The sequence below is a fragment of the Betta splendens genome, chromosome 14, assembly GCF_900634795.4.
Source record: "Betta splendens chromosome 14, fBetSpl5.4, whole genome shotgun sequence".
Classification (NCBI taxonomy): Eukaryota; Metazoa; Chordata; class Actinopteri; order Anabantiformes; family Osphronemidae; genus Betta; species Betta splendens.
Genome location: NC_040894.2, coordinates 1,722,399 through 1,747,149, shown reverse-complemented (window position 1 = coordinate 1,747,149; position 24,751 = coordinate 1,722,399). Strand labels below are relative to the sequence as shown.

General features: G+C 49.0%; 1 protein-coding gene across 2 annotated transcripts in view; it reads left to right on the top strand.

Moving 5' to 3' along the window:
• jade2 (jade family PHD finger 2) overlaps positions 1 to 20,898 on the top strand; it is an 87,252-nt gene extending 66,354 nt beyond the window's left edge. The window contains exons 11-14 of one of the 2 annotated variants that reach the window (XM_029173439.3): positions 3,435 to 3,552; positions 7,053 to 7,184; positions 13,228 to 13,373; positions 13,537 to 20,898. In XM_029173439.3, coding sequence (XP_029029272.1) covers positions 3,435 to 3,552; positions 7,053 to 7,184; positions 13,228 to 13,373; positions 13,537 to 14,355 — 1,215 coding nt within the window. In that variant the 3' untranslated portion in view covers positions 14,356 to 20,898. The remainder of the gene's footprint in view (positions 1 to 3,434; positions 3,553 to 7,052; positions 7,185 to 13,227; positions 13,374 to 13,536) is intronic. The other variant, XM_029173440.3, reaches the window with a different exon arrangement.
• The last annotated feature ends 3,853 nt before the right edge of the window (positions 20,899 to 24,751 follow it).

Here is a 24,751-nt window from a genome sequence, read left to right as displayed (position 1 = left end):
GGACTAATTGGACCCTGGGACAACATGGTGGCGCTGCTTGTTTTGCGTGATGCCATTTTATCAGCCGGTCCGGTTCAGGCGCAGATCGTCTCGTTAGTCATTAACCCAGACTCTCCTTATTGGACGAGAGGTGATATTGGGCCAATTAAAGATCGATAATTGTGATCTGGCGTCTGTGTGCGTTTGGAGGCCGTTGAGGAGTCGATGGTGCTCATTAGTAAGCAGCGCGGGTTGGTAGCGAGCGAGAGGGTCGGATCAATACAAATCTGAGCTAGAAGTTAGTTGGAGAAAAACCTGTTACCTCCGTTTTGCTCTTTTCTTCTGTGAATAACAGAGAATGTGTTTTTTATTTCATTTCACACCCGATTTTTCTCCTCTGTTCTTCTATTACAGTTTCTTGATAATAATTGATTACAGACTGCATCAAATACGTTTAAGTAACTTCAGACAAGCTGCAGACATTCAGGCACTTTACGTGATTTGTTTATTTCTCAGAATAGCACATACAGACACACGATCCTGCTGCTCCGCTCCCACTGGGTTTTAGCTCTGTCTCACTGGTTTGGGAAATAGTTCTGAAGCAGGTCCAGTGTTTCCAGCCAGAGCAGCGCACACACACACACACACACACACCACACACGTATAGACACACACACACACACACACACACACACATAGACAGACAGACACACACACGCGCACACACACACACACACACATAGACAGACAGACACACACGCACACACACACACACACACATAGACAGACACACACACGCACACACACACACACACACACACATAGACAGACAGACACACACACGCACACACACACACACACACATAGACAGACAGACACACACACGCACACACACACACACACACATAGACAGACACACACACGCACACACACACACACACACACATAGACAGACAGACACACGCACGCATGCACACACACGCACACACACACACACACACACACGGTGTCCTGTTTGCAGAAAGTTGCAGATAACGAATCAAGTTCTTGGCAGTTTCTTTGCCTTTGTTTTATTTTCTCAAACACAGCAATGGATTTGAAAAAGGCAACTTCCTTTATTTGGTGTGAACTTTGGTTGTTAATGAATCAAAGCAAATAGAGATGTCGTACGTTAAACTTCTGTCTGTAATGTTACTTAGCCTCTGTTCACCATGTGTGGGACACGATGTCAAAATCAACCTCTGCCGCTTATTTTATGTTACACAAAAGCAGAAGTTCAAAAGTATAAAACTATTTTTGCGTCAGAGAGGGTGAGATCCTAGTCTGCCCCCTAGTGGACCATCCTCCTCTCTCTCTGCTGGATGCCGTCACCTGATCCAGGTGATCACCAGTGGGTGGAGGCTTCAAACCAACCGGTCCCATAGAAACTCTCTGTGATCATCATAGACTCCGCCTCCACCAGGAAGCAGGACCCCCTGCTGTGGTCTGCTACTAACGCTACCGTGGGTACAAGGAGAGCAGTCACACCTGTTCATCCCATGACCAGTAACGTATCCTTCATATACAAGCAAATGCAAAGACATCAGGTGATGTAATTAGTGTGAGACAGAGGATGGTTAAACCACCACCAGGGCCCTCATGTATTAACATGCAGGTTGTGTGTCATGTAAATGCATGGACTTCCATTTTCAAAAGCACAGCAGCTTCTTCGCATTAGATTTTCATCTGTTCTGCGCCGTACGTCTTCTAACCTGGGCCTTAAATCTCCTCTTTGTGGGCACCTGCCAAAAAACAAATTAGCTGTCAAGCTGAATTGGTGCCGAGCAGATTAATGAACGTGCAGCGTCCACAAACGTGTCATATTGACTTTGTCATAACCAGATGGTTGGAGCAAATAGCGTTGAACGAGCCAATATCTCACCTGACTAGTGAAGAGGAAGTCGTTTGAATTGATAAATGGAGGGTAAATCGGCTGCACGGTCACTTTCTGACACGTGAGTAAACATGTTGACGACCCGTGTCCTGTCTCAGATGAAGCTCACAGAAAAGGGACGTTATTTAACTTCATCCAGCGATAAACATGCTCAGATTCTCAGACCCGTGGAAACATCAACAGATGCAGTTGAATTTAATAACGCTCAGCACGGTTTGATTCGAAGCTCTCATGAGCAGATTTGGAGTGAGCGAGCGAGAGAGAGAGAGAGGGTGTCAGTAAAAGCTGCTGGTATGAACCACACAGCCGAGCGGTTCTGTTCCTGTCATGGGTCCAGAGGCAGTAGTGGACACCAGACAGCGTCAAAGCCAGTCTCTGCACATAGTGTCCCAGTTGAGCTGCTGTTATGACGTGCAGTAGGGATGGGGGGGGGTCAGATAGGCCGGGCTGATGAATCCATCAGCTGGCACCTGCCTGCTCACACAGACTCACAGTAAAATCACCTCCATCCTCACATCCGGACCCAGTGACTGGGCTAACATGAGGCGGCGTTGCCATGACGACATAATTTGTGATGAATAAACAAAGCCTCTACACTGCTACACTGTCATAGTGCGTTGCTGATGGACTCTCTTTGCATGTGATGGAGCAGACTCTTTAATACCTGAGTTCTTGGCCGCGTTCACGTTCCAGACGCTTTACAGATGTGCGGGTGGATCCTCTCACTGGCAGCATCCCAGTTAGTTCCTCCTCTGCCTCGCGTCTGTGTCCACGTGTATCTGGAGACCTTCACGGACCATTAACCTCCACACATTAACATATCTGACCTGATGACTTACATGTGCCGTGCATTAATGTCATTGCCCGTTAGCAGCTGTGAATGTTTACTGCGCGGCTGTAAACCTCGCTCTCTACCTGCACCTTAGCTTCGTTAGCGTGCTCGGCTAAACTGGCGTCTGCTCAGGTTACATGCACCACACATGAACCCTCAGTGATCAGTGGAGCCTGTCCCTTTTGGTTCCTATGCTTTTTATTGTGCCAGTCACAGCAGTAGTAGCTGTAACACACTCCACCCACAGCTTGTCGTCCAGCGTCCATACGTTCTCACCGTAAACGCTCCAACACATTTAGCCCTCAGCTCTCACACACGCTGCTCATGGGCACATGTGAGAGTCATTTGACAGCGTGGAGCAGCAGACAGCTCAGCTGGAGTTTACAGTGTGTCTGAGTGGATCTGCTTCTCTGGCAGGAAGCAGGAAGTCTCCTCCGCCTCCTACCTCTGACCGCCTCATTACTGGATGCACGTTAGGCTCCGTTCCATGTTGCAGCGCCTTTTTCCTCTAACTCTAAGCTTTTCCAGGATCTAGATGCTGCTTTGGTAACACCATCACATTGAACAGGTGTCTGTTCCTGCTGTTAGTGGGGGTATATGGTTGGTGTGAAGCTCCTCCTGACCGACCCTGTCTCCAGATGTGACTGGTGCAGTGATGCCAGCGTCTCACCTCCTGCTGTCGTGTTTCAGGTGCGGAACCTGTGTTACATGGTGACACGGAGGGAGAGGATGAAGCACAGCCTGTGCGACCTGCAGGAGAAGATCTTCCACCTGCAGATCCAGCTGCTGGAGGAGGACATGGCCGGAGGTGAGGGGCATTTTTAACATTCTGGACACCTACGCTGCAGCACACACGCTCTGCTCACCACAAGAAGGTTCAACTCCAAAAGCTGGAGTGCGTGACGGTTACATCCAAACCCTTGTTGACTGAGTGCAGTGGGTGGATAGTTTTGGAAATGGCCTGTCATCATTTTTTCACAGCAGGCCACGCTTGACACCTGCAGAGCAAAGAACACTGGAATAATAGTAGAGCCCGATACTGTGACACACAGCGTCCACATAAACGGAGCTGGATTTCCTCTCCACTCCACACAGATGACTGACCTTGATGCCTCTCATGCAGCTGCTCTGTGATGGAGAACAGGGAGCATGATACTGGCTGCGTTGGCTGAGGGAGACCGGGTTAAATGTAGCAGATTTGCCCCTTTGTTTTTTGTCTGTTGTGACCTCCCTACAACGACGGCCCTTTTTGATAAAATTCATTCAAAGTGAAAAAGTAGAAGTGTCTATGCAGTAGTAATAGTCTGACAACCAGTAGGACTGAGTGACAGCATCTCAGGGAGGATTTGGGTTCAGCAAAGCTCGTGGAACCTGCGGCTCGTATCCAGATACCGTGGATGCAGACAGGACCAGTGAAAGTTAGATCCCAAAGCTGGGGAGCAGGCAGCTCGTTGTAAGAATGTTTCAGATGAGATTTAATGGAAACAGAAAACAGGGCGTGTTCACGAGTCACACAGGGTTCAATTACACTAGTTACTGACCATGACTGGTCTTAGAGGCCAATAGTTCCAGTTCTACATAAACATACTGTAGTGATGTTACCGATGGAGAAATACTGCAACTCCCTAGTCAGTAAAACAGTGTCATATTTACCAGGAGCTGAGGCAGCGTCGTAACTGCCTCCTTCAGCTTTGACTTAAGTACCAGAGATAGGCAGGAAATCCTGATTAACTGTGTTTGCTCCTGTAGTCGTGACCTGCAGCTGTCCTGGCGAAAGCTTGTTGTCATGGCGATAGCAGTGATGTTTCGCTGGCACCGTAATGACAGTGAACTCCTGCGCGCGCTTGTGTGTGTGTGTGTGTGTGTGTGTGTGTGTGTGTGTGTGTGTGTGTGTGTGTGTGTGTGTGTGTGTGTGTGTGTGTGTGTGTGTGTGTGTGTGTGGTGTGTTATGCAGCGTTCATCACGGCTGCTCACAACTAAATCACTTTAGCACAGTGTGTCTCACACACACACACACACACACACACACACACACACACACACACACACACACACACACACACACACACACACACACGCACACACTGCAGAACCCCTGACTCAGCAGATTGCTGTCATCAGGTACCGGGAGCTGAGCTGCTGGCACTAAGCAGCCATATCTATTCACACAGGAGTTCGATGAGAGCATTGCTGGTCTGTGTGAGAGCGAGAGCACACGTATCAGAATCATTTGTCATGTCCCTCACCTTGTGTCTCCTCTTTTTTTTCTGCCTGTTTACTTACCAGTCTTCAGCTCTGTTCACATTCTTCCTTTATATATTTCATTCTTTGTTTCATCTCCTTTTTTTTGTTCCAACACGTTCAACATGAAGAACGGACGCGTTCACTCAGCTGATCAGGACGTTGATCAGTCTCCCACTGATTCCTACGTTAGCTCTATAATCACATTCACGGGAACCTGCAGACACCGAGTCCACGTATCAGAGCTGAGAAACTGAAACTGGCACCGAGTGTCGTCGTCCTCCATCGTTGCTGCGTCTCTGCTTGTCCAGAGGACGCGTGGATGCTCTACCGACTGTAGTGCTGTGAGCTGGAGCTGCTGGTGGAGATCAGAACAGATAGAAAGCGATGCAGAGTCAGTAACGTAGCGGCATCCTGACCACAGCAGGGACTCGTACAGTTAATACAGTATGTTTACATCTGTGTGCACGTTCACCTTTGAAGAACAGATCCGTGTGTGTGTGTGTGTGTGTGTGTGTGTGTGTGTGTGTGTGGTAAGGATAATAAGGATGGAGGAAGAGGAGGATGGGAGGGGACAGTAAAGGTAATGGGATGAAAGGGTGGAAGAAGAGACGGGGACTGGACTAGTGATGATGAGGAGGACGTGAGTGTAAAAGAACAGGAGGGGGAGAAAACAGAGGAAAACTTTCTCACAATGCACTAATGAGCTCAGGTAAGAAATGGGACACAGCGGCTTCGCACACGCAGACAGAGAAAGAGGGGAAATTAATCACACACTTCAAAAAGACGAATCCCCCGGAGCTGCTGCACCTTCTAAACAAGAGAGCGGAGGAGGGTTGGAGGGAGCGACGAGAGGAAGGCAGCACAACGTAAAGACAAAGGAGGAGGAAAACACAGACGCCACAAAAAGCCCTTCTGAAGGTTCCCACTGCTGATAGTTGGATTTGTGCTGCGATTACAGCCTGCGGGGAGAAAGCTCCAGCACGTTCACGCAGAGCTTCAGGCGTCCTTGGAAAAGCCCAAAGACTTAGGTCCCGTCCGTCTCCAAGCGAGAATTGAAAAACAGATCAGATTAGGAAACAAAAAGCAGAAGGAATGTTGGAAACGGCTCCTGGGAGATTAGAGGATAAGGTGGTTGTTCTGTCAGAGCAAAAAGCAGACGTTAGAGTTCAGGAGCTGCGTGAGGCTCCGTTCCCCGGCGCTAATGGCGCCGTCATCTCTGCAGAGGCGCTAAAATGAATTGGAAAAAGCAGAAACGCCTGGTGGACGCTTCATCCTCCGTCTGAAAGGGTTTCCTGGTTTGTTCTCGTGTCACAGTTCAGCCTAAATCCGGCTTCATCTTTGCCTTCGTGGATGGATGTATGATTGGAAGTAAATTAACAGGCGCCGCGTCTTTACCTGCTGCTTCGCACAGAGATGCACAGAAGGAAGCGATGCTCAGGTCAAATGTGCTCATTTACAGCTTTGTCCTCTTAGATTAGATGAAAAATGATCCAGTTCAACCCTCAGTGAACTCATCCACTTCTTCCAGAACTGTGTGTTTGTCCCAACACCGTGGGCGTCATGTGACACAGAACAAGGTCATGGCTGCGTGTGAACCAGTGGATACTGGTCCCAGTTCAGCACAAACTCTTGTTTGCATGTTCCTTTTAGCAGCGGTGGTGGTTGGTTTTGCTTCGTTCTCTGACGGTGGAGTGATCCATGTCTCAGGCAGCTCTGCAGGCTGCACATCATGCAGCATCTCAACACCCGCTCGGCTTCGTTCTCGAGCGCGAAAACGCTGCGTCAGCGCTTGCTGTGTGACAGTCAGTCGGGTCAAACACCTTGTGTAACCCGGGTTTCCTCTCCGGGTGCTGGCGCATGCTTTAAATCATTAAATTCACACTTTGTTCCTACATTCTGGATATTTTTCTCCTCCTCGCTCAACTCTCTCTCAACTTTTCTAAACTCCTCCTCACGATGTTGCAAAACCAGCATTTGCTCCAGGTCTGATTCTGTCAAAAACGCTCTGGAGCTTAAGTCAAACACAGCAACTGATCCGAGCCCGTGTTCTGTGTCTCCCTGCAGAGAAAACCCAGAAGGGAGAAAAGAGGAAGCAGAATGGAGTGAAGGAGAAAGGGAAGGAGAGAAGGAAGAGTAGCCCTGAGAAGAAAAAGGAGAGATGGAAGTCAGAGAGCGGCTCGCTGCTCACACAGCTAGGTACCGTGTGTGTGCTTGTCGCTCCGCAGTGTCCAGCGTCTCCAGTCTGATCAGATGCTTCTCATTGGTTCAACACATGCCTGTGTGTGTGTCCATATGAAAGCTCCTGCTGATAAAAGGTCAGCACATTCATAGCTCCATGCATCAATAATTTATTTGGTTGGTTTGACTCGTTCTCATCTAGAGCTGAATGCAACAATAAAACAACAAAGACGTAGTAAAGCTTTAGGTCTGAGCAATAATATCATTCATTTTCAAGGGGAAACTAAATTATCGATGCATCAGAAGCTTCAACCTCCGTAAGAACAGTTTCCTTCTGTCAGCATCCTTTGTGTTTGTGTGTGTTGTTCTCTGTGTGACGACCGATGACTGTGGATCAAGTGTCAGGTGGTAAAACCTTCAATGGGAGTTGACTGCAGCTCAGCGCGTCTGCTCCAATGCATCAATCTGTCGACAGCGTGACGTCGCTCAGACAGAGGAGGAACAGCTGAGCGCTGGTAAAACAAGCTTCAATGGTCCGGGTTCCAGGTTCCTGCTTTAGGCTCATCGTCACATCACTTTGAAACCGTCTGTACCTTTTACATCTTCAGCTTCATATCCTCTGAAAAGGAACAGCTTTTTCTATTTTAGCTCAAATTTGCTATTATTCTTTAGTTTAGCTTTTCTCCAACAAAGGGAATAAAGAAGTGAAAAACAATGGACAGAACCTCCCCCAGTGTTAATGTTTGTCATTAGTGACTCACTGGCAGAATAAGAGCGAGGGCGGCTGTCAGTCGAGCAGGATGATGATGAGGCTCTGTCCTGCTGAAGGTGATCCGTTCCCCGTTACAGATTGTCCCGCGCCGCACGGCGCTCCCACGGCAGGGTTGAAATGGAAATGGAGACTGATGCGTGTAGATATTTGTTGGAGGCTGCGGCGGCTTGAGACGCACTTAGCCGTGACACCCGCATCCACGCTGACGAGGAGCGAACGAGGAGATAAAGGCCCGGCGTCGCGTTGAGGACGCTCCGTGGACCGTCCGTCCGCTGTCCGTCCGCTTCATGTCTCATTGTGTCTCATTCTGTCTCACTGTGTCTCATTGTGAGCGCTCGGCCTGTGAGGAAACGCTCCAGCTTCACGTCAGCAGGAGCAGGAATCTGCTGAGTGACGTGTTAATTCGGCGGCGCTCTCAAACGGGCGCTTGATCCAAACCTCTGCTCCTCATCTGCGTTCATTTAGGTTGACAGCCTTGTTTTTCCATGACATCCTGGAAGCGGCCTCCTTTTCTTCCTATATATTTGCTGAGATGCGGTGACAGCTTGATGAGCGCCGGTGCTGTGGTGGTGGCAGATCCAGAGCGCTGTCGGCATCAAACGCTCCACGTTCGTCTCTCTGCCTTTCATTTGGGGAAATCACGCCATCAGTGGGAGTCATGTGAGACGTGTGACGAGCAGCCGCACCATAAAGATGCTTTGGTAGAAATGTTACAAAATGCAGACGTCAAAATGATTACGTTACGAGAAGTCCCCTTGAAGACTATGGAAACGTCTCTATACGTGGAAAACGTCTGGTAGCGTATGAATTATACAACACATGGAGGAGGAATCAACAATCAGGGGTTCATTGGGCTGATCTTCACTGAATGGTGATGAAAAAATGATGTTGGCTTCACTTTTGTTGCTGCAGCAAAGTCTCCCAGAAACGAGCGAGGACGAGAACAACAAAACGCACAAAAACAAGATCATCTGGATGAAATTAAACAACTTGAAATATGAAAAAGAGGATGAAGCTGATATATGTGTGAGCTTCATATTTTATATGAATATTACATTATATATTACATTCTATTTTTTCTAAACGATGAGGTTGTTGCACAGAAAAAACAAGGTGTGACTTGCTGCGTGTTCGTGTAGGCGAATGGAAGAAATGGACAACAAAGTCGTCTGCATCTCGAGGCTTCGCTGTAAAAACAAGCTGAATAGCTTCTATATGTAGGACAGTAAGTAGGTGGACGCTTACATAACACCGGCTTATATGTATTCAGATCTAATAGGTTATGAATATTCCTGCAGTGACATTCTGTTAAGAGCCGTGGGCACAATGACGCCACACGACTGGTAACTGAGCGCTGGAGTGAATAGATGAATAGCTGTGATCTCCATCATCATTTATGCTCGTGCATAGAAGCTCTTTACCTCCATAACAGATCAGATCTCAGGTCAGTCGTCAAATCAATGAAGTCGAAACACAAGAATATCGTCTTAATGTGTTAATGATGGAGAATTCAACAAATGTGTCAACTTAAAACACAGAGACGCATCAAAGTATTGAAAGTGTGTCAACGTCGGAGCAGCGACTGAATAAAAAAAGCTCCGTTTTCTCCCGTGATCTGGAACGAACGCAACAACAAAGAGTTCACGGCGCCATCAGAGAGCGGCACCTGGAGCTGTGAACGAAGGACAGAGCCCCATTCAGCTCCTGATTGTAGTTTAAAAGCTAAACGCTGCATCTGATACGTTTTTGAGGATGGGTCTGATGCCGCTCCCACCGGTGACGGCCGAGGGTTTTCCCGGGTTTCGTGCGGCCGTGACTTGGCGCTCGTGACCCACATTTCCCAGGAGTCTGTTAAATATTATAAAATCTAAACCCACGAAGGGTCCGTCCATCTTCCACTACTACGCGTTTGCCGTCGGCCATGACGCAGGCCCGGGGTCACGTCCTCATTGAGCTGAGCAGCAGCTTCCTGTCGAGGACGTGATCCATAAACAGAGACCTCGACAGTGCAGGAGAGCGCTTCCTGTGCCGATAGCATCTCTCCTGCCTTTATCTCTGTTTATTACTGGGACACTTTTTCCAACTCCCTGCCTCAGTTTTTCCACCTGACTGCTGAGGGATAATGGCTTTATCTTGATGTAGAGGAGATCCTTGGAAATCATCACTCGCACTGTGTTTCCATGACAAACAAGCCCTTCTCTGTGTGCAGCCGTATCACCTGTGTGTGTGTGTGTGTGTGTGTGTGTGTGTGTGTGTGTGTGTGTGTGTGTGTGTGTGTGTGTGTGTGTGTGTGTGTGTGTGTCTGTGTGTGTGTGTGTGTGTGTCTGTGTGTTTCTGTGTGTGTCTGTGTGTGTGTCTGTGTGTGTCTGTGTGTGTGTGTGTGTGTCTGTTTGTGTGTTTCTGTGTGTGTCTGTGTGTGTGCAGCATGCCTTAGACATATATATACAGAGATTGATTGCATGGTTCCTCGCTCAGCGTGTCATCTGTGTGTTTGCCTTCGCGGCCGTATGTGTCCATATCTCACAGTCTCAGTGTGTGCGTTTGTGTGTCGGCCCATCTGTTCTCTGTCGGGTCTGGTCCCGTCTCCCAGGGCTTTGTCTTGCTCTCGTGTTCTGGGATCAGGAAGACAGACGTGTTCCGTAACTCCCTCTCAGATGCGCTGTCCCCAGTCCTCCTGTTGATTAGTGGCACCGTGTGCCAGCGGCGGCGGCGACCGTGGCTCGTTCTTTGTGAAGCATCGTCTGATCTGCACGTTACAGTGAAACGTCTCCGTATCTGCAGCAGAAGCTGGTGACACACGTAAACAGGTCCGTTAGTGTCCGACACAGACACGTGACAGGCTGCTGATGATGTAACGGCTCAGAATAGCAGGTGGAGGCCTGTTTTGATTGGCTGCTGCAGCTTCTGACCCTGTCACCACTGCAGCAGGTGTGAAGTTGGACCTTTCTAACCTCTGGTGCTGTGAGGCGCTATTAACACAGTGTTTAAGTTATGAGCTCACTGACAGAACAAGACGTGTTGGCATCTGTGTGGAATCTGTGACTCTGGATGTTGTTCTCTTCTCCTCCGTCGCTCAGATTGCCTCTCAGATCGCTCCACTGCACCTTCACTTTCTCTTGTTCCATCTCTGTTTTTCTGCTGGAGTTTCCAAGGAGACGGTTGGCACCCGAGAACAGACGGATCAGATTGTAGCGAGGGCTTTAGACCTAGCAGCGCTGTCTCCCTGTCTGTCTGTTTGTCTCTCTCTCCCCCTCTCGCTCTCTCTCTCCCTCTCCCTCTCTCCCCCCCTCTCTCTCTCCCTCTCTCTCTCTCTCTCCCTCACCCCCCCACCCCCCTCTCTCTCCTTCTCTCTCTCTCCCCCCCTCTCTCTCCCTCTCTCTCTCTCTCTCTCTCTCTCTCCCTCTCTCTCACCCCCCCACCCCTCTCTCTCTCCCCCTCTCTCTCTGTCTGCCCCCCCCCCCCCCTCTCTCCTTCTCTCTCTCTCTCTCCCTCTTCCCCCCCCCCCCCCTCTCTCTCTCTCTCTCACGGGTCTGGGCTGGGCCCCGTCCTGCTGCTGGTAGCTTATGCTGTGTGCTGTGCCTTAGCGGTGCTGGCTAACGAACCGCTGCCACGGCATCAGTCTCTTTTCTAACTCTGGGGAGGAGGAGGCTTGAGTTACAAACCTCTCCATGATGCTGCAGTGCAGCGTAAAAGGAAAACTCCAGGCTTCCTGAACGTGTGGCTGCTTTCGGGTCCGTGCTACTCGCTGCTCTGTCCTCGTCGTCTCCATTTCCCCTCCGTCACCTATTCCCTCCTGCAGAGATGCGCTGCGTCATGGAAACGGGCACTGTGTGTGTGTGTGCGTGCGTGCATGTGTGTGTGTGTGCGTGTGTTATGTGCGCGTGCGTGCGTACGTGCGTGCATGTGTGTGTGTGTGCGTGTGTGCGTGTGTTATGTGTGCGTGCGTGTGTTATGTGTGCGTGCGTGCGTGCGTACGTGCGTGCATGTTTGTGTGTGTGCGTGTGTTATGTGTGCGTGCGTGTGTTATGTGTGCGTGCGTGTGTTATGTGTGCGTGCGTACATGCGTGCATGTGTGTGTGTGTGCGTGTGTTATGTGTGCGTGCATATGTTATGCGTGCGTGCGTGCGTGCGTGCGTGCGTGCGTGCGTGCGTGCGTGCGTGCGTGCGTGTGCGTGCTGGTGTTCAAGCCTCCTGAACAGCACCTCCTGCTGTCTCACTTGGCAGCTCATTATAAGAGGAGAAGATTTATAGGGGGGGAGAGAAGAGAACAACGCTTAAACCACAGAAATCCGGAGCGCTCCTCGTGCGCTTATGAATGTGTTTGCGTGCAGGTCCTGTGAACGCCGCTGACATTTATCCACCGCTGTGGGTTGTTAAGAGGCCGTTCTTCACCAAACAGGACCTGACAGACTTCTCGCGCTCACGTTTAGAGGTTAATGGTCGTTCCCGGCACAACAACAACACTAAATGTGATTATTGCTCCATTCACTGAATGATTCACCCTCAGGACAGACGTTCTGCATCATCTCTGCCTGCCTTCGAGAGCATCTTCCTTTGCTCTGTGCGATCAGTCATGTTGGAGCTGTGGAACCAGCCTTGAATGTTCTCTTATATTAAAACGTGATGTTTAAATGCCAGGTCAAATTTCTGTGGTTGTTTGCGTTTTGTGGAACTGCAGCCTGTTCTATTAGTAATGTGTCAGTGAACAAAATGACTCATTGAGAGTAAAGACTTTACTTATTTAATAGACCGGTCCGCGCTCAGTTCTGATTTGAGATGCACAAAGGAAGCAGGATCATGTTCACGGGTGTGTAGCATCAGTAAAACACAAGCTGTAGCGCAGCCTGTGCAGACAGCTGGTTAAAATAGAAATACACTGACACGCATGACAACAAATGTGCAGGAAACACATTCTGTGCCGAAAACGCCGTAAACGGAGAGCTGCAGACAGACGAGACGAGATGTGGAGACCCGCTTCTGTGGGAACAGAACCAATGGATTCCAGCACCCGCTCTCCGTTCTCCTTAAGCCTCATCGTCTTCACTTACTCTGTGAGGGAGACTAAAACAGACTTAGCGCTTTGGCAGCACTTGCAAAGCCATGAAAATCTCCTGATTCTGCAGACACATAAGCACTTAAACGCAGGGAGCTTTGTCTGCACATCACGCTGCACACGCTGCGCTGGTTCTGTCCTGTGTGAGGACCAGACTGAACGCTGCTTCTCACTGACTCTGTCCTTCACCCAAACCCGCATCCTCTCTCTCCTCACCCTCTTTCCTCTTCCTTCAGGTCTGTCCAAGTCCTTCCCGCTGGACAACTCTTTGTTCGACAGCTGGCTCGCCCAGTCGGTCCAAATCACGGCCGACGACATGCTGAGCCAGTGGGCGCTCGCCGACCAGCACGGGGACAAGAGCGGCAGCCTGCTGTCGGACCAGGTAGAGCCGGCACCTCGTGCTGCGGTGATGGAGTCCATTCACGTTACAGCTCTATAGTCGTAGATGCAGACGTTTTCTATAGAACCTGTACATGTCAGATCAACCATGGTTACAGATTATAGCTATTCACCTCCTTCACCGTCTTTCTCCTCCTCTCCTCCAGCTCCTGCAAGGGGAGGAGAGCCTGTTGAACCTAATGATGGAGAATTCCATGCAGTCCACCTGGAAAACGCCCCAGCTGGGCCGTAAACCGCGGGCCAGCCCGAAGCCCCGTGCCCGTGGGCAGCCGGGCCCGGCCCAGAACCAGGCGCCGGTGTCCACAGCCGCTGCCTCCGCCGCCTGCTCTCCGTCCACTGCCACGAGCCTCTGGGCGAGCGTGACCGAGGACAACGGCGCCGCCGGCCGCAGAGGGGAGCGGTCCCAGGGCTCCTCCCGGGCTCTGCACCACCACCACCAGACCCGGAGCTCCGACCTGCACAAGGACCCGGCGCCCCAGCCGCCCATCTCCAAAATGGATTCCTGTCATATATCAGAAGAGCGGGGCCCCTGGGACAGCGCTCACGCTGGAAACGGGCTTTCGTCCGGGGCCGGTTTCACCGCAAGCCCGTCGCCTGCTGCGGCGTCCAGCCCCGGGCTCACGGTGCCCAGCACCACCCTCCGCCCGCGGCTCCGTCTGTCCCGCCAGGGGAAATCAAGAGGGAGAGGCGGCGGTGGAGGCGTGGGCGGCGGCGTGGGCGGCGGCGTGGGCGGCGGCGTGGGAGTGGGCGGCGGCGTGGGAGTGGGCGTGGCAGGACTGCAGACCATGGATTTGCCGCTGACAGGGAAGGACATGTCCCTCCTGAACACTGCTGACACTGACGGGTACTTCTCTGACGGCGAGCAGAGCGATTCGGACATGCGCTCCGGCGGACGCAAGCTCCGCTTGTCACAGTTGCATTCTGGGAACGAGGACCTGCTGAGAAGGAGCGTGTTGGCATCCTAAAGTGCTGAGACTCAAATGAACACACACAAACATGCAGTTATCCAGGCAGAGTCCTGCTGGCTAATTGTTTCTCCATCTGTGCCCAGTACAAAGTCTACAACACATGGCTGGATGGCGTTTTGCTACCAAATTCTTGTCACATGTACCAGAGGAATTTCTCTCAGCTCTTAACCTGCGTCGTGTTTTGGGGGAACTTGAATGTAGCCATTTGCCTCATACAGCTTCTCCACCGGACACTTTGCCCTTAGCGCCCACCCGGCACAATGCGTTCAACCAGTACCTGTAAGCTGTTGTCTTTGTGTCTCACCTTCATTTGGACTCTGGGTGTTGAAGAACCCAGTACGGCCTCGTGTCTGTGGTTTCTGCCAGACTTGGGAACAAACACTTTGGGGCATTATTGTTATTCTTCAAGCTGGTTTCAGGGTCTGCTTCACGTTTGGCCTTTTATGGCCTGAGATTCATCCAATGAGTCCTTGTTTCCGTGAATACGTTCAATAGAAAGACGAGTTGCTCTGAATATGTACCAGCGTCGACATGGAACGTGTCCAGCCTTGAGAAGCACAACTAGCTAGTCATAAGAGCTGTAATGGAAGCACTCCTTCAGGGCCGGGTCCGACCTCGCTGTTGTGTTGTCTTAGACAGACTTCATGTTCAGATGAAGGTCGGGACCGACCCCGGCCCTGTCGCACGACACACAAACACACAGTCACAGACACACACACACACAAACCAAGCAAAGCCCTTTGTTAGTTGCTTTCAAATTCTTCCATTTGATTTTTCTCAGCTTAAATGTTGATAGAAATGAAATAATAATGAAATAATGATAGAAATTCTGTGCCTTGTGTCGCTCGCCCTGTGCCCCCGTCTCCCTCACCAAACAATCAAAAGTGGGCCTCGTGCCTGTGAAACCCTGGCCTGGCCACAAACAACCTGCGTGTTCACTGTCAGTGGAAAGTTGAGCAAAGCTCTTTATGCAAATATGTGGAGGATCAGAGAAAGTGAGTTTACTATCGACCAAACACCGTTTCCACGTGTGTGAGCGCCCAATCAGACGATCAATCAGTCGCTTCTCAATCGGATTTACAATCAAACCAAAAGGAAACCCTTCCCAAGTGTAGCCAACGTCGGGCTTCTTGTCACCTTAATAATTGCCTAGTGCCTGAAACGCAGCCTTTGCAGTCAATCAACAAAGCGCCTGCAAATGTTAGGAACACGGAGCCAGAGAGAAAGTGCTGGTGTTCCTCATGACTCAGCCGCTTCAGTCCAGATCTATCGGTGAACAGAGCTTGGCCCGGTCACCTGTCATTCCTGACTAGCATCGTATCTCCAGACGGTTCCCACATAAACTATGACTTTTGTATTTTGTGGAGCCTGATTCCTCCACTGAATCATTAATATTTTATTTTTCCCAATTGCAGTCTCCTAATTTGAACTTTGTTAAAAATATTAAGTGGTTAACAACCCGGTTCTCTGTGGGCAGGTTCTCCACCTTCTCTGCCGTGGCCAAGCTCTCGTAACCGGTGCCTCCGCTGCAGCCTCGTCCTCCCGGTAGATGAAAAATGACCACATAATAATCAGCTTCTTACGCTCCTCAATTGAGTTGTTTGTAAATTTGTTTTGTTCTCTCAGAGTTGTATTTTGTACGTAAAGCAGTCCATGATATTCTCAGGGGTTAAAAAATTTTAAAAAAGAATAAACGATTCAAAAATGTATTGAAAAAGCGACGTACGACATAGATACAATATATCGACACATATTTTATAACATATACAGTATATCAATGAAATAGTGATGCGTGTAGTCCTACATGAGCACTACTGAGCATGCTACTCCCAGTTTGACCATAGGATGAGCAGCCCTGCGAACGACGGCTCACTGGGAGACTGGTCAACCAGAGCCGAACCGCCCGGAAGCAGCACACGCGATTCTGTTGTACCCAGGTCTGTGAACGTGTCCAACCTGCTTCCTCCGTCATTCCTCGTGAAGTGACCACACCAAAGAACAGATCCGACCGTTCACACCTTCTGTGCAGGTGAACGTGTGCAGAGGAGGATGTTAGATGAGGATGTGACACTGTCCAGGTCAGTTCAGCCCGTCTCTGGTGGGAACGCCTGCATTCACTGGGTTCACGTAGGAGAAGCCTGCTGGTAGAGTACTGAGGTGGCAACTCAGCAAAAAAGCCAAATGCTGCTGAACTGAACACACACACACACACACACACACACACACACACACACACACACACACACACACACACACACACACACACACACACACACACGTCAGAGCTGGTGTAACAGGGTTAAATGTACAAGATGATAGTTTTTTATGTAAATGTGGTGAGTGGCTCAGAGGGAGATGGCCCCTGACAGCAGCAGAGTATTATTCCAGGGGACAGAGCCTCGTCTGTCTCCATGTCCTTCAGGTGTAGTCGTCGTAGACGATCCTCCGTCTGTAAAAAGCCTTCTCTGAAAGGAAAGCAGGTTTTCTGTCTAAGTGTGCAAAGTACTGTCTGAAGCAGCTGCTGAGTTTGTGCTAAAGCAAACATTTAGGACAGGTGGACGGTTCTGGACTTCAACGCCGGCTGCCTCCATCACAACCCGCACGGACACCGACCACCACAACACATACAGCAACAATAGCAGCTACATGAGCTGAGGCTCGAAGGAGGATCATTACAGTCCACAGAATCCTCCACTAGTGGCTCGTACCTTCCATGTGTTAAGACAGAACAATATACTCTTGGTTTCAATATTCAATGTTCAGAGTAGCCTGACTGTGTAGACGGTGGTGTTAGAAAGGCCTCGTGCGGCCTGGACATGTAGTAGCTCCTGCTAAGGCTCCACAGAGCTGGAAGAACCTCCCACTGTGTGATCTCCTGCAGGACGTTTTGGAGGCGAGCTCCTGCTCCTGACTTACATTTCAACCCTCCGGCTCCAACGTGGAGCCGTACTGGAGATTTGCCAGTTTCATAATTGCAGTGGAGGTTTTTCTGTGATGTTTGTGCAGCTTTAGCAAACACAAACTGGTTATTATTTGATATTTACACTGTGGCTCCAACGCCACCTCCTTCCGCTTCGTAGACACTGTAGACTGGAGTCTTCTAATCAACTAGAAGCAGCTTCAGAGCATCACTGTCCTGTGTGAGTGTTGGCTCACGGCCTCAAACGGGCTCTGATGCTCTCACAGCGTTGCGACTCTGTCAGGCTGAATATTTACACACGATGATTTTGCTGTAGAACTAGCAGGTCAGCTGCCGGTAAACAGAAGCTCACCTGCGAAGCGCCGGCCGCTCTCTGCTGCACTGACAGGTCGTAAACGCCCGGAGGCGTCACTGCACCGACGGCCCGGCTTCCTCTCGGCCGAGCACAGATCACGCGAATGATGAGCACCAGGACGGAGGAAGCAGCCGCCAAAAGCAAAGCTGCTGGAGCCGTTTGGGCTCCGCTGCCTCGGTCTGAACGTGATCAGCTGGGAGGTTGAGAGGAAGCGGTGGGCACGAAGATGCTGTTCATACAATGTTTCTCTTCCTCTGTGGTTGCTGCTTCATCCAGTAGAGAGTGGTTTGAGGCTGCGTCCGGTCAGTTCTGACACCGTGGTCCGGTTCTGGCTTTACTGTCCGGTACCAGTCTGACAAATCCACTCGCCCACATACTTACCTACCGCTGGAGTTTATATACATCTACAATAATGTACAATACTGTTCAACTACTACTACATTACTTTTCCGTGTTTTGAAGCCTTTGCAAGCTGTTTTTTTCTTTGGCAACGCTTTAGCGACGCTGCGGTCGTATCAGACTAGGAAACTCACTCATTATCTGTTTTTACTGCTCCTCTGATACGGTTCTGAACATAGACCCCCGACCCGCTCAGACTGAAGGTTCACTGTATCTCAGGCTGGAGACGCTGTGGAGGCAGAAACCTGCTGGTCTGTGGAGTTCAAACGGAACCAGTGGAGTCGAAGGTGAATCTGAGGCCCGTCGTCAGTAAAGTCAAACACGATGAAACGCGCCTGTGCTATTTGTAGTCAATCATTTAATGGTTTTGCTGTGATAATCAATTAATTATAGTCGACTGAGTCGTTTTGTTTCCAAATAATCACATTCAGTTACTGATTGAAACCATTTTCAGTTCATAGACAAAATAAGTGATTAAAAAGTGTTGAGGTGCAAGAAACCAAACCAAATGTCTGAACTATGAAATACAATTAAGAATAAGCTGATTTGAGAAGCTCAGAGTATATTTAATGAGTTATACATAATAAGTACAGAAGACGTTTTAAAATCACATTAGAGAGTGAAGGAACGTGAAGAAGCAGACGTTTGGTTTCAGTCGGAGGCTTCACCTGCTGAGCTTCAGTGAAGTCTCTCGTCTTCTGCCTCCAGAGCAGCTCCGTCGGCACGAACGGCACCTTACTCTGCTTCCGCCATCCAGCATCTTCCTCCTCCCTGCTCGCTCCTCACCCTCCTCCCGCCACCAGCTCCGTGCCCCCCCCCCCTCCCGTCAGGTGATCAGAAGTACAGGACGATCACAACCAAGAAAATGTTCGCTTTTATCAAGTTTGGGTCTGTAGCTTTAAGGACAAATAACGACAGGCACGTGTTGGGGAGGAAACGTTGCTTTGCATTGGCCTGGAGAGAGAGAGAGAGAGAGGGAGAGAGAGAGAGAGAGAGAGAGATGCAGCGAAGGGAAGAAGCAGAACAGGAGGGGGACGTTTTCTGAAGCTGAGCCAGAGAGAACAACTTGTTCTTTCCCGTGTCCACACAGTCAAGTTAACAAGCAGCTAATATAAACAGCACAGACCCTCCCCTCCTCTCGCCCTCTCGCCTCCTCATCTCCATCTTTCTCTCTCTGCACCGCCGGGTCTCCATCCAACTATTTCCTTTATGAACCGTAACAATTGAATCAGGAAGGCAGAATAGAAATGGGTAAAAATTTGCATTAAATGGCACGAACTGCCCGGAACACAGTTATTATTGTTATCGACCGTGACTGTTAATTTGAGTCAGTAGCAGCGGTCATAAAAAGCTCAGAGCTAAACTGACCTGGCCTCAGGTCGCGTCTGTGTCCTGATCCATTAACTCTCTGCTCCCACGTCCAACATGAACCAAACTCTATCATTACATGAGTGCGTTGGATGATTAAAAAACAATCCAAATGTTTTATGTATGTTCTTGGAAAGGTCCCACTTTTGGTTCCTCCCTCTGGGTCTAAACGTTCCTTCACGTCTGGTTCTAGCATCAGGACGTAAAGCTGAGGTGAGTGTAGATGTGGATGTGTTTGACTGACGTCAACATTAATGTAGGTTCAGTGGGGAAGTCAAAACTAAAAATCACAGGGAAGCGTGTGGGAATCAGTTTTATGAAGGACTTTAGCAGCAGATGTAAATGTAATCTGGATAAATCACGTCTAGACGCATGCGTGAGGAGACGCGCTCTGCTTTCTTCCTTTCTCATCAGACGAGGTGTTGAATGCAGGTTTACAGTTCAGTGAGTGTGGATGATGGAGGTGAGTGTTCGAGCGGTGACCCCCCGCGGCTTCAACAGTCACATCACATGCACCACGGCCAACACACGGTCGCACAACTTAGAAATGTTACAGCCCCAGTTTTTTCCTCTTGGACCAGAACCCAGAACCAATTCAGCCAGTTTACTCTGGCTCGGCTCTGAAGCAGGTCCCGTCTCGTGTTTCTGTGTCTCCTCCCGTCCTCCGTGTCTCAGGCTCTTTCTGAGTCTCATTAACAACAAAATAAAAGCTGCCTTCTCACGTCTCCTGACCTGCAGGTTTTAATCAGATTTAGTCAATCAAGACTGAGCAAACTTATTCAAACCCTCTTCTTGGAGGACAGATGAATAGCGTTTCCACTTAAAGCCCTTGTTTTCTCTCAGCACATTTTTAAATCGTTGGACGTCATCGCCCTCATTCAGGCGTGATTCACCTGTCAATCATCCAGTCAAAGCAGAGCAGCTCCCGCCTCCTGTCTTATTTGTCCTTATGAAGGTGTGTAGAACCTCTGCCGTCGTGTCCGGTCGCTCCTCCACGCATCGGTTCTTCAATACAATAATATGAATGTTGCAGGAGTTAATCCTTCTGTATTCTTTGTTTCAAAGAATGTTGTGCCATTTGTTAATAGCGAAGAGAACTATTGAACATAATACAATATGAAAAAGAAGAGCTATCTTAAATTATTTTTGGCTTTTTTTGCTATATTTATTTTCTTGTATTAGAATCTTCTTTGTAGGAGGGAAAACAATTTCAAAAAATGTATTTTTCATTAGTGCGAAAAACCTATTTTCTTCCTTTTTGTACAATTTCAATGTTTTAAGCGAGACGTTGAAAAGCAATATGATGATGACGATGTTCCTGTGACTGTATCTGCATGCTGTTTGTGTTGCCTTAATGACGGCTGCATCCCCCTTCCTCAACCCGTCTCATTCCAGTCTGACCCAGTCCCAGCTCTCACCCTCATCTGATGGATTCCCAGTCAAACCAATCCAGTCCAGTCCAGTGCAGTCAATAAAGCAGTGCTTTCTGTGTACACAACTCCCCGTCTCTCCTTCCATCACACAACACGTCTTCACTGTCAACAGGTTCAGCGGAACTGCAGGCAAATTATCCTGAAGAAAACTAGATTTATGATTCATAGATAATCAATTTGGCAAATCGTTGATTGTATTGATTCAGTGACAGCATATTGTGATGACTGGATAAAACTAATGACTTCCTATGATGTGGCTGATTACATGGTGCCTGCAGGGGGCATAATTTCGCCAGAAATCATCCTTGAACAGTTTTTTTAAATCAAATTAATGTACAGAGACTGTTATCGGGAACATAAACCCAGAACCTCCCCGGACACTTAAGGGCTCTTCAATCACAATGGAAGGAATTCCAAGAACAGAAAATGTCGGTTCAGGCCTCACTGAGGGGAAGTGGACCTCTTCTGGAACCAGTCTGGAGTCTAAGAGAAGCCTGGAAACATGAATCCAAAGATTCTGCACCCAGATGACATTGAATTTGCAAAGTATCTGCTGGAACTGGCCAAAGCTTATTAACCTCTGTCAGCGTCCGTGCTGCGGCTTCGGATTTGGCTCCGGCAAAAGGGAAGAGTTGGCCAGAGGTCCAGAAGAACAATGCAGAGACGCAAACCCCAGGAGAACACGCTGCCGAGGGCCAGCGCTTTTCTGTTCCACCCCTCGAACCTGCTGCCAAATCACATCAACAACGTTAAAGTCCTTCACTTCAGACCCAGAGCCTCTTTGTGGGAAGTTCAGGCCACGCTCACAGAAGCCAAACGTGCAAAGTCCTGAGGAGTTGTTACATTTTGGGTGCTTCTGAATTCAGATGTCGTTCCTGGAAATCCTGTGAAGGAGACGCTGCCGACGCCTTTGTTTTGGAACTGATTAATCGACTACACGTCCACTCGTCCAGATCTGCTCTTTATTTACTGGAGCTCTGTTTAGTCATTGTCATCTAAAAACCTACAAAAGCTGTTTTCTATTTCTCTTCTATCTTGCTTTCAATCTAGAACCATCTTTTGGATTCAGATCGACCTCCACTCCTGTTTATCTGAGTCACACAAACACCCTGGAACCAAACACAAACTCACATATTCATCATAAGCACAGAGCTGAAGCACAGAGACTCACTGTACCTGTTTTTCCCTGTGAAGCTCACGCTGCCATTGTTTCTCCTCCGGGGGTTTTCCTTCACTATCTAAATGTTATTTTTCTCTAAATGGCTCGTATCATATTAACCTGAAGCCCCACTGCAGATCTTAAGGAAGAGCTTGAGATGCCTTTTGTTTTCATATGAGAGCAGGTTTATTTTCCATTTCATCCAACTTCACATCCTTGAATTCTGCTTCAGAGCTGTGTGAACCTCAGGGAACAGGAATCCATTTCATTCGCCAGCAACAGCATTAAAGACTTGTTATAGCTCAGTGCAGCAGAAAAGTGAAGGGACAGGTAATTCACAGGGCTCTGTTCATTATTTTTATTTTTATTATCTATGAAACCAACACGCAGTCAACTTTAATGACCTCAGATTGGCAACACTGAGTCATTAGCTCCTCTACGTATTATGCTAATAATCTCAAACAGAAACAGTTTACTCTGAATGTGACAAGAGGTTGTGGAAGAATGCGTTAAACAGCTTGTGAGCTGCAGAGGCTTCTGTCGTGGAGGAATCAATAGAGAGCTGTTCGGATGAGGCGCCGTCAGCGTGAGCAGGACGTCCAGCGAAGCAGCGAGGAAGGATGTGGGCGGCTCCGCTCAGGAGCAACAATCCTATCAGCTACAATCTGCAACCAGCAAATGGGCCGGTCCTGACGCCGGCATCGCAGAACCTCGGAATCAACATCCACTTCCAGTCAGTACCTTGACATCAGTTAGAATGTGAGTACAGAGACTGGCTGGGATGTGGAGAGGCCGCTGGGCTTTGAGTGTCTGATGAATTATAAACCTAGTTCCTCTTAAGGCGACAGACAGTGGGCCCGGTTCACACACGGGCCTGAAGGCGGCGCCGGACCTGAGGACATGAAGCAGACTTTGTTCTGTTGTTACCGGTTCCAGCTCCGCCGTGACCCAGCGCTTCCAGAACAGGTCCCTTATAAATACTGAGCGCAGTCAGAGGACGGGCATCGTCTGGGTTCACTCTAAGTTCATTAGCAGCCTGGAAAGTGGACGTTCCCCAAAGGCTTCATGCTTAAAATGTGTGATAAGCAGCCATTCACTGACTGCATGGCCAACACTTCAAAGAACTATGGTTTAAACCTCAAAGGCAAAAACTATGATTAGTCTGGAGCGAAAATGTGAAAATGTAGTTAGTGCTGCTCTGAAGAGAGGCTTTGGCGCTGATTGTGGCTATTCAGTGGAGTATTGCAGGCAGCATCTCACCGCTCCAGGCACAACAATAGGAAATTACCTCTCAGGTCCTTGAGAGTGAGGACAATGTGTTGAGCTCACTGCAGCTCACACTCAAAGCGCCCGTCCGTCCACCTGAACCGGGTAAAGGATTCGGGTGAAATCCTGTTGCCAGGATGCAGCGCAACGTTTCAAATTGCTGTGAAAAAGCGAATGAGACAAACCGCCTGATGCGAACCTCCCAGATGATTCCAGCTCCAGTTGCATGAGCAGTTTAACACAGCTGATCCAGAAAAACAGCCAACGTGTTGGAGGTTGTTGAACTTTTAGGAGTGAATCTTCAGTTGTTTTTTGTACCGGAGCATCTCGCCGCGTGTTGCTTTGTTCAGGTTTGGACCTTGTTTATAGCGTCAGTCGGTCACAGGCTTGAAGCCGCTATCGTTCATTCACTTTCACCTGTTTTAAGTGTATGTGTGCGACAGCGCTCTTTTCCGAGCTGTGCATCAGATGCAAACAGATGTAAACGGCCCACGCTGCCCTCTGGTGCTGTGATCTGAGGCAGCGGCGCGCGTTCAGCCACTGGGACGTTTTAAGGCCTGGCGTTGAGGAGAACGGGCCACATCTTCACACAGGGAAAATGAATGATCCCCACGTTTATCATCATACGCAGTGTTGTGCTTGTTTCCTGGCAGGAGAGATGCTGTTTTTAGAGAAGCTCATTTAGATGATAAACCCAGATCCTTTTCTTTTCAGCTAAGTGGCAGTGATGGGGCTCCTCCAGAAAAAGCATAATTAGTGCAGGGGAGGAGTGAGTACGATGATCTACATGCTCAGAGTATTTTGCTTTTCTCAGTGATAAGGAAGTCAAGTCAGGGAGAAATTCCTGGCTTTGTCTCTGGTCTAATTCACAACTCTTTACCAGATTCAAGTGTTTCTGTAGAAAGTCTGAAACAATAAAAGCTCTATCCTATGATCTCCTTCCCCTGTGCATTCATTTCATCCTTCTAGTTTTTCTCCCATTCAGGATCCCTCTTGTTCTCCGCTCGAGCCGGACAAAGAGGGAATGCCACACAGCTAAACAGGAAGTGAACACGAGGCGGGGTCGGGGATGCCAGCGTAGAGAGGAGTCTCAGCTCCTGCGTCTGCTGTGGGTACGACTGCATTTCAGGGTCACACAAGAAAAACAGGAACCAGCCTTTAAAGCTCCCAGGGACGAACGTCACTGACCTTGATCCCACTTAAAAATATGACATCACAAACATACATTCAAATTTATAGTCAGATTCAGACACTAAAACAGATCTCTGCACCGTTTGCTCCAAGTTTGTATTTGAATAAATAGCATTTTCTCAGACAGAATTGCCCATGTTTGTGGTGACACAACTGCTTTGGGCTCAGACTGCTGGGTTTTCATGCCATGTGCACCATCTAGTGGCCTGATTGTCAAGTTCTCTGTACAATAAATACATGTTCACTGATTCAAGTGTAAACACACTTGGTTGGCATCAACCAAGTGTGTTTACTGAAGAGAA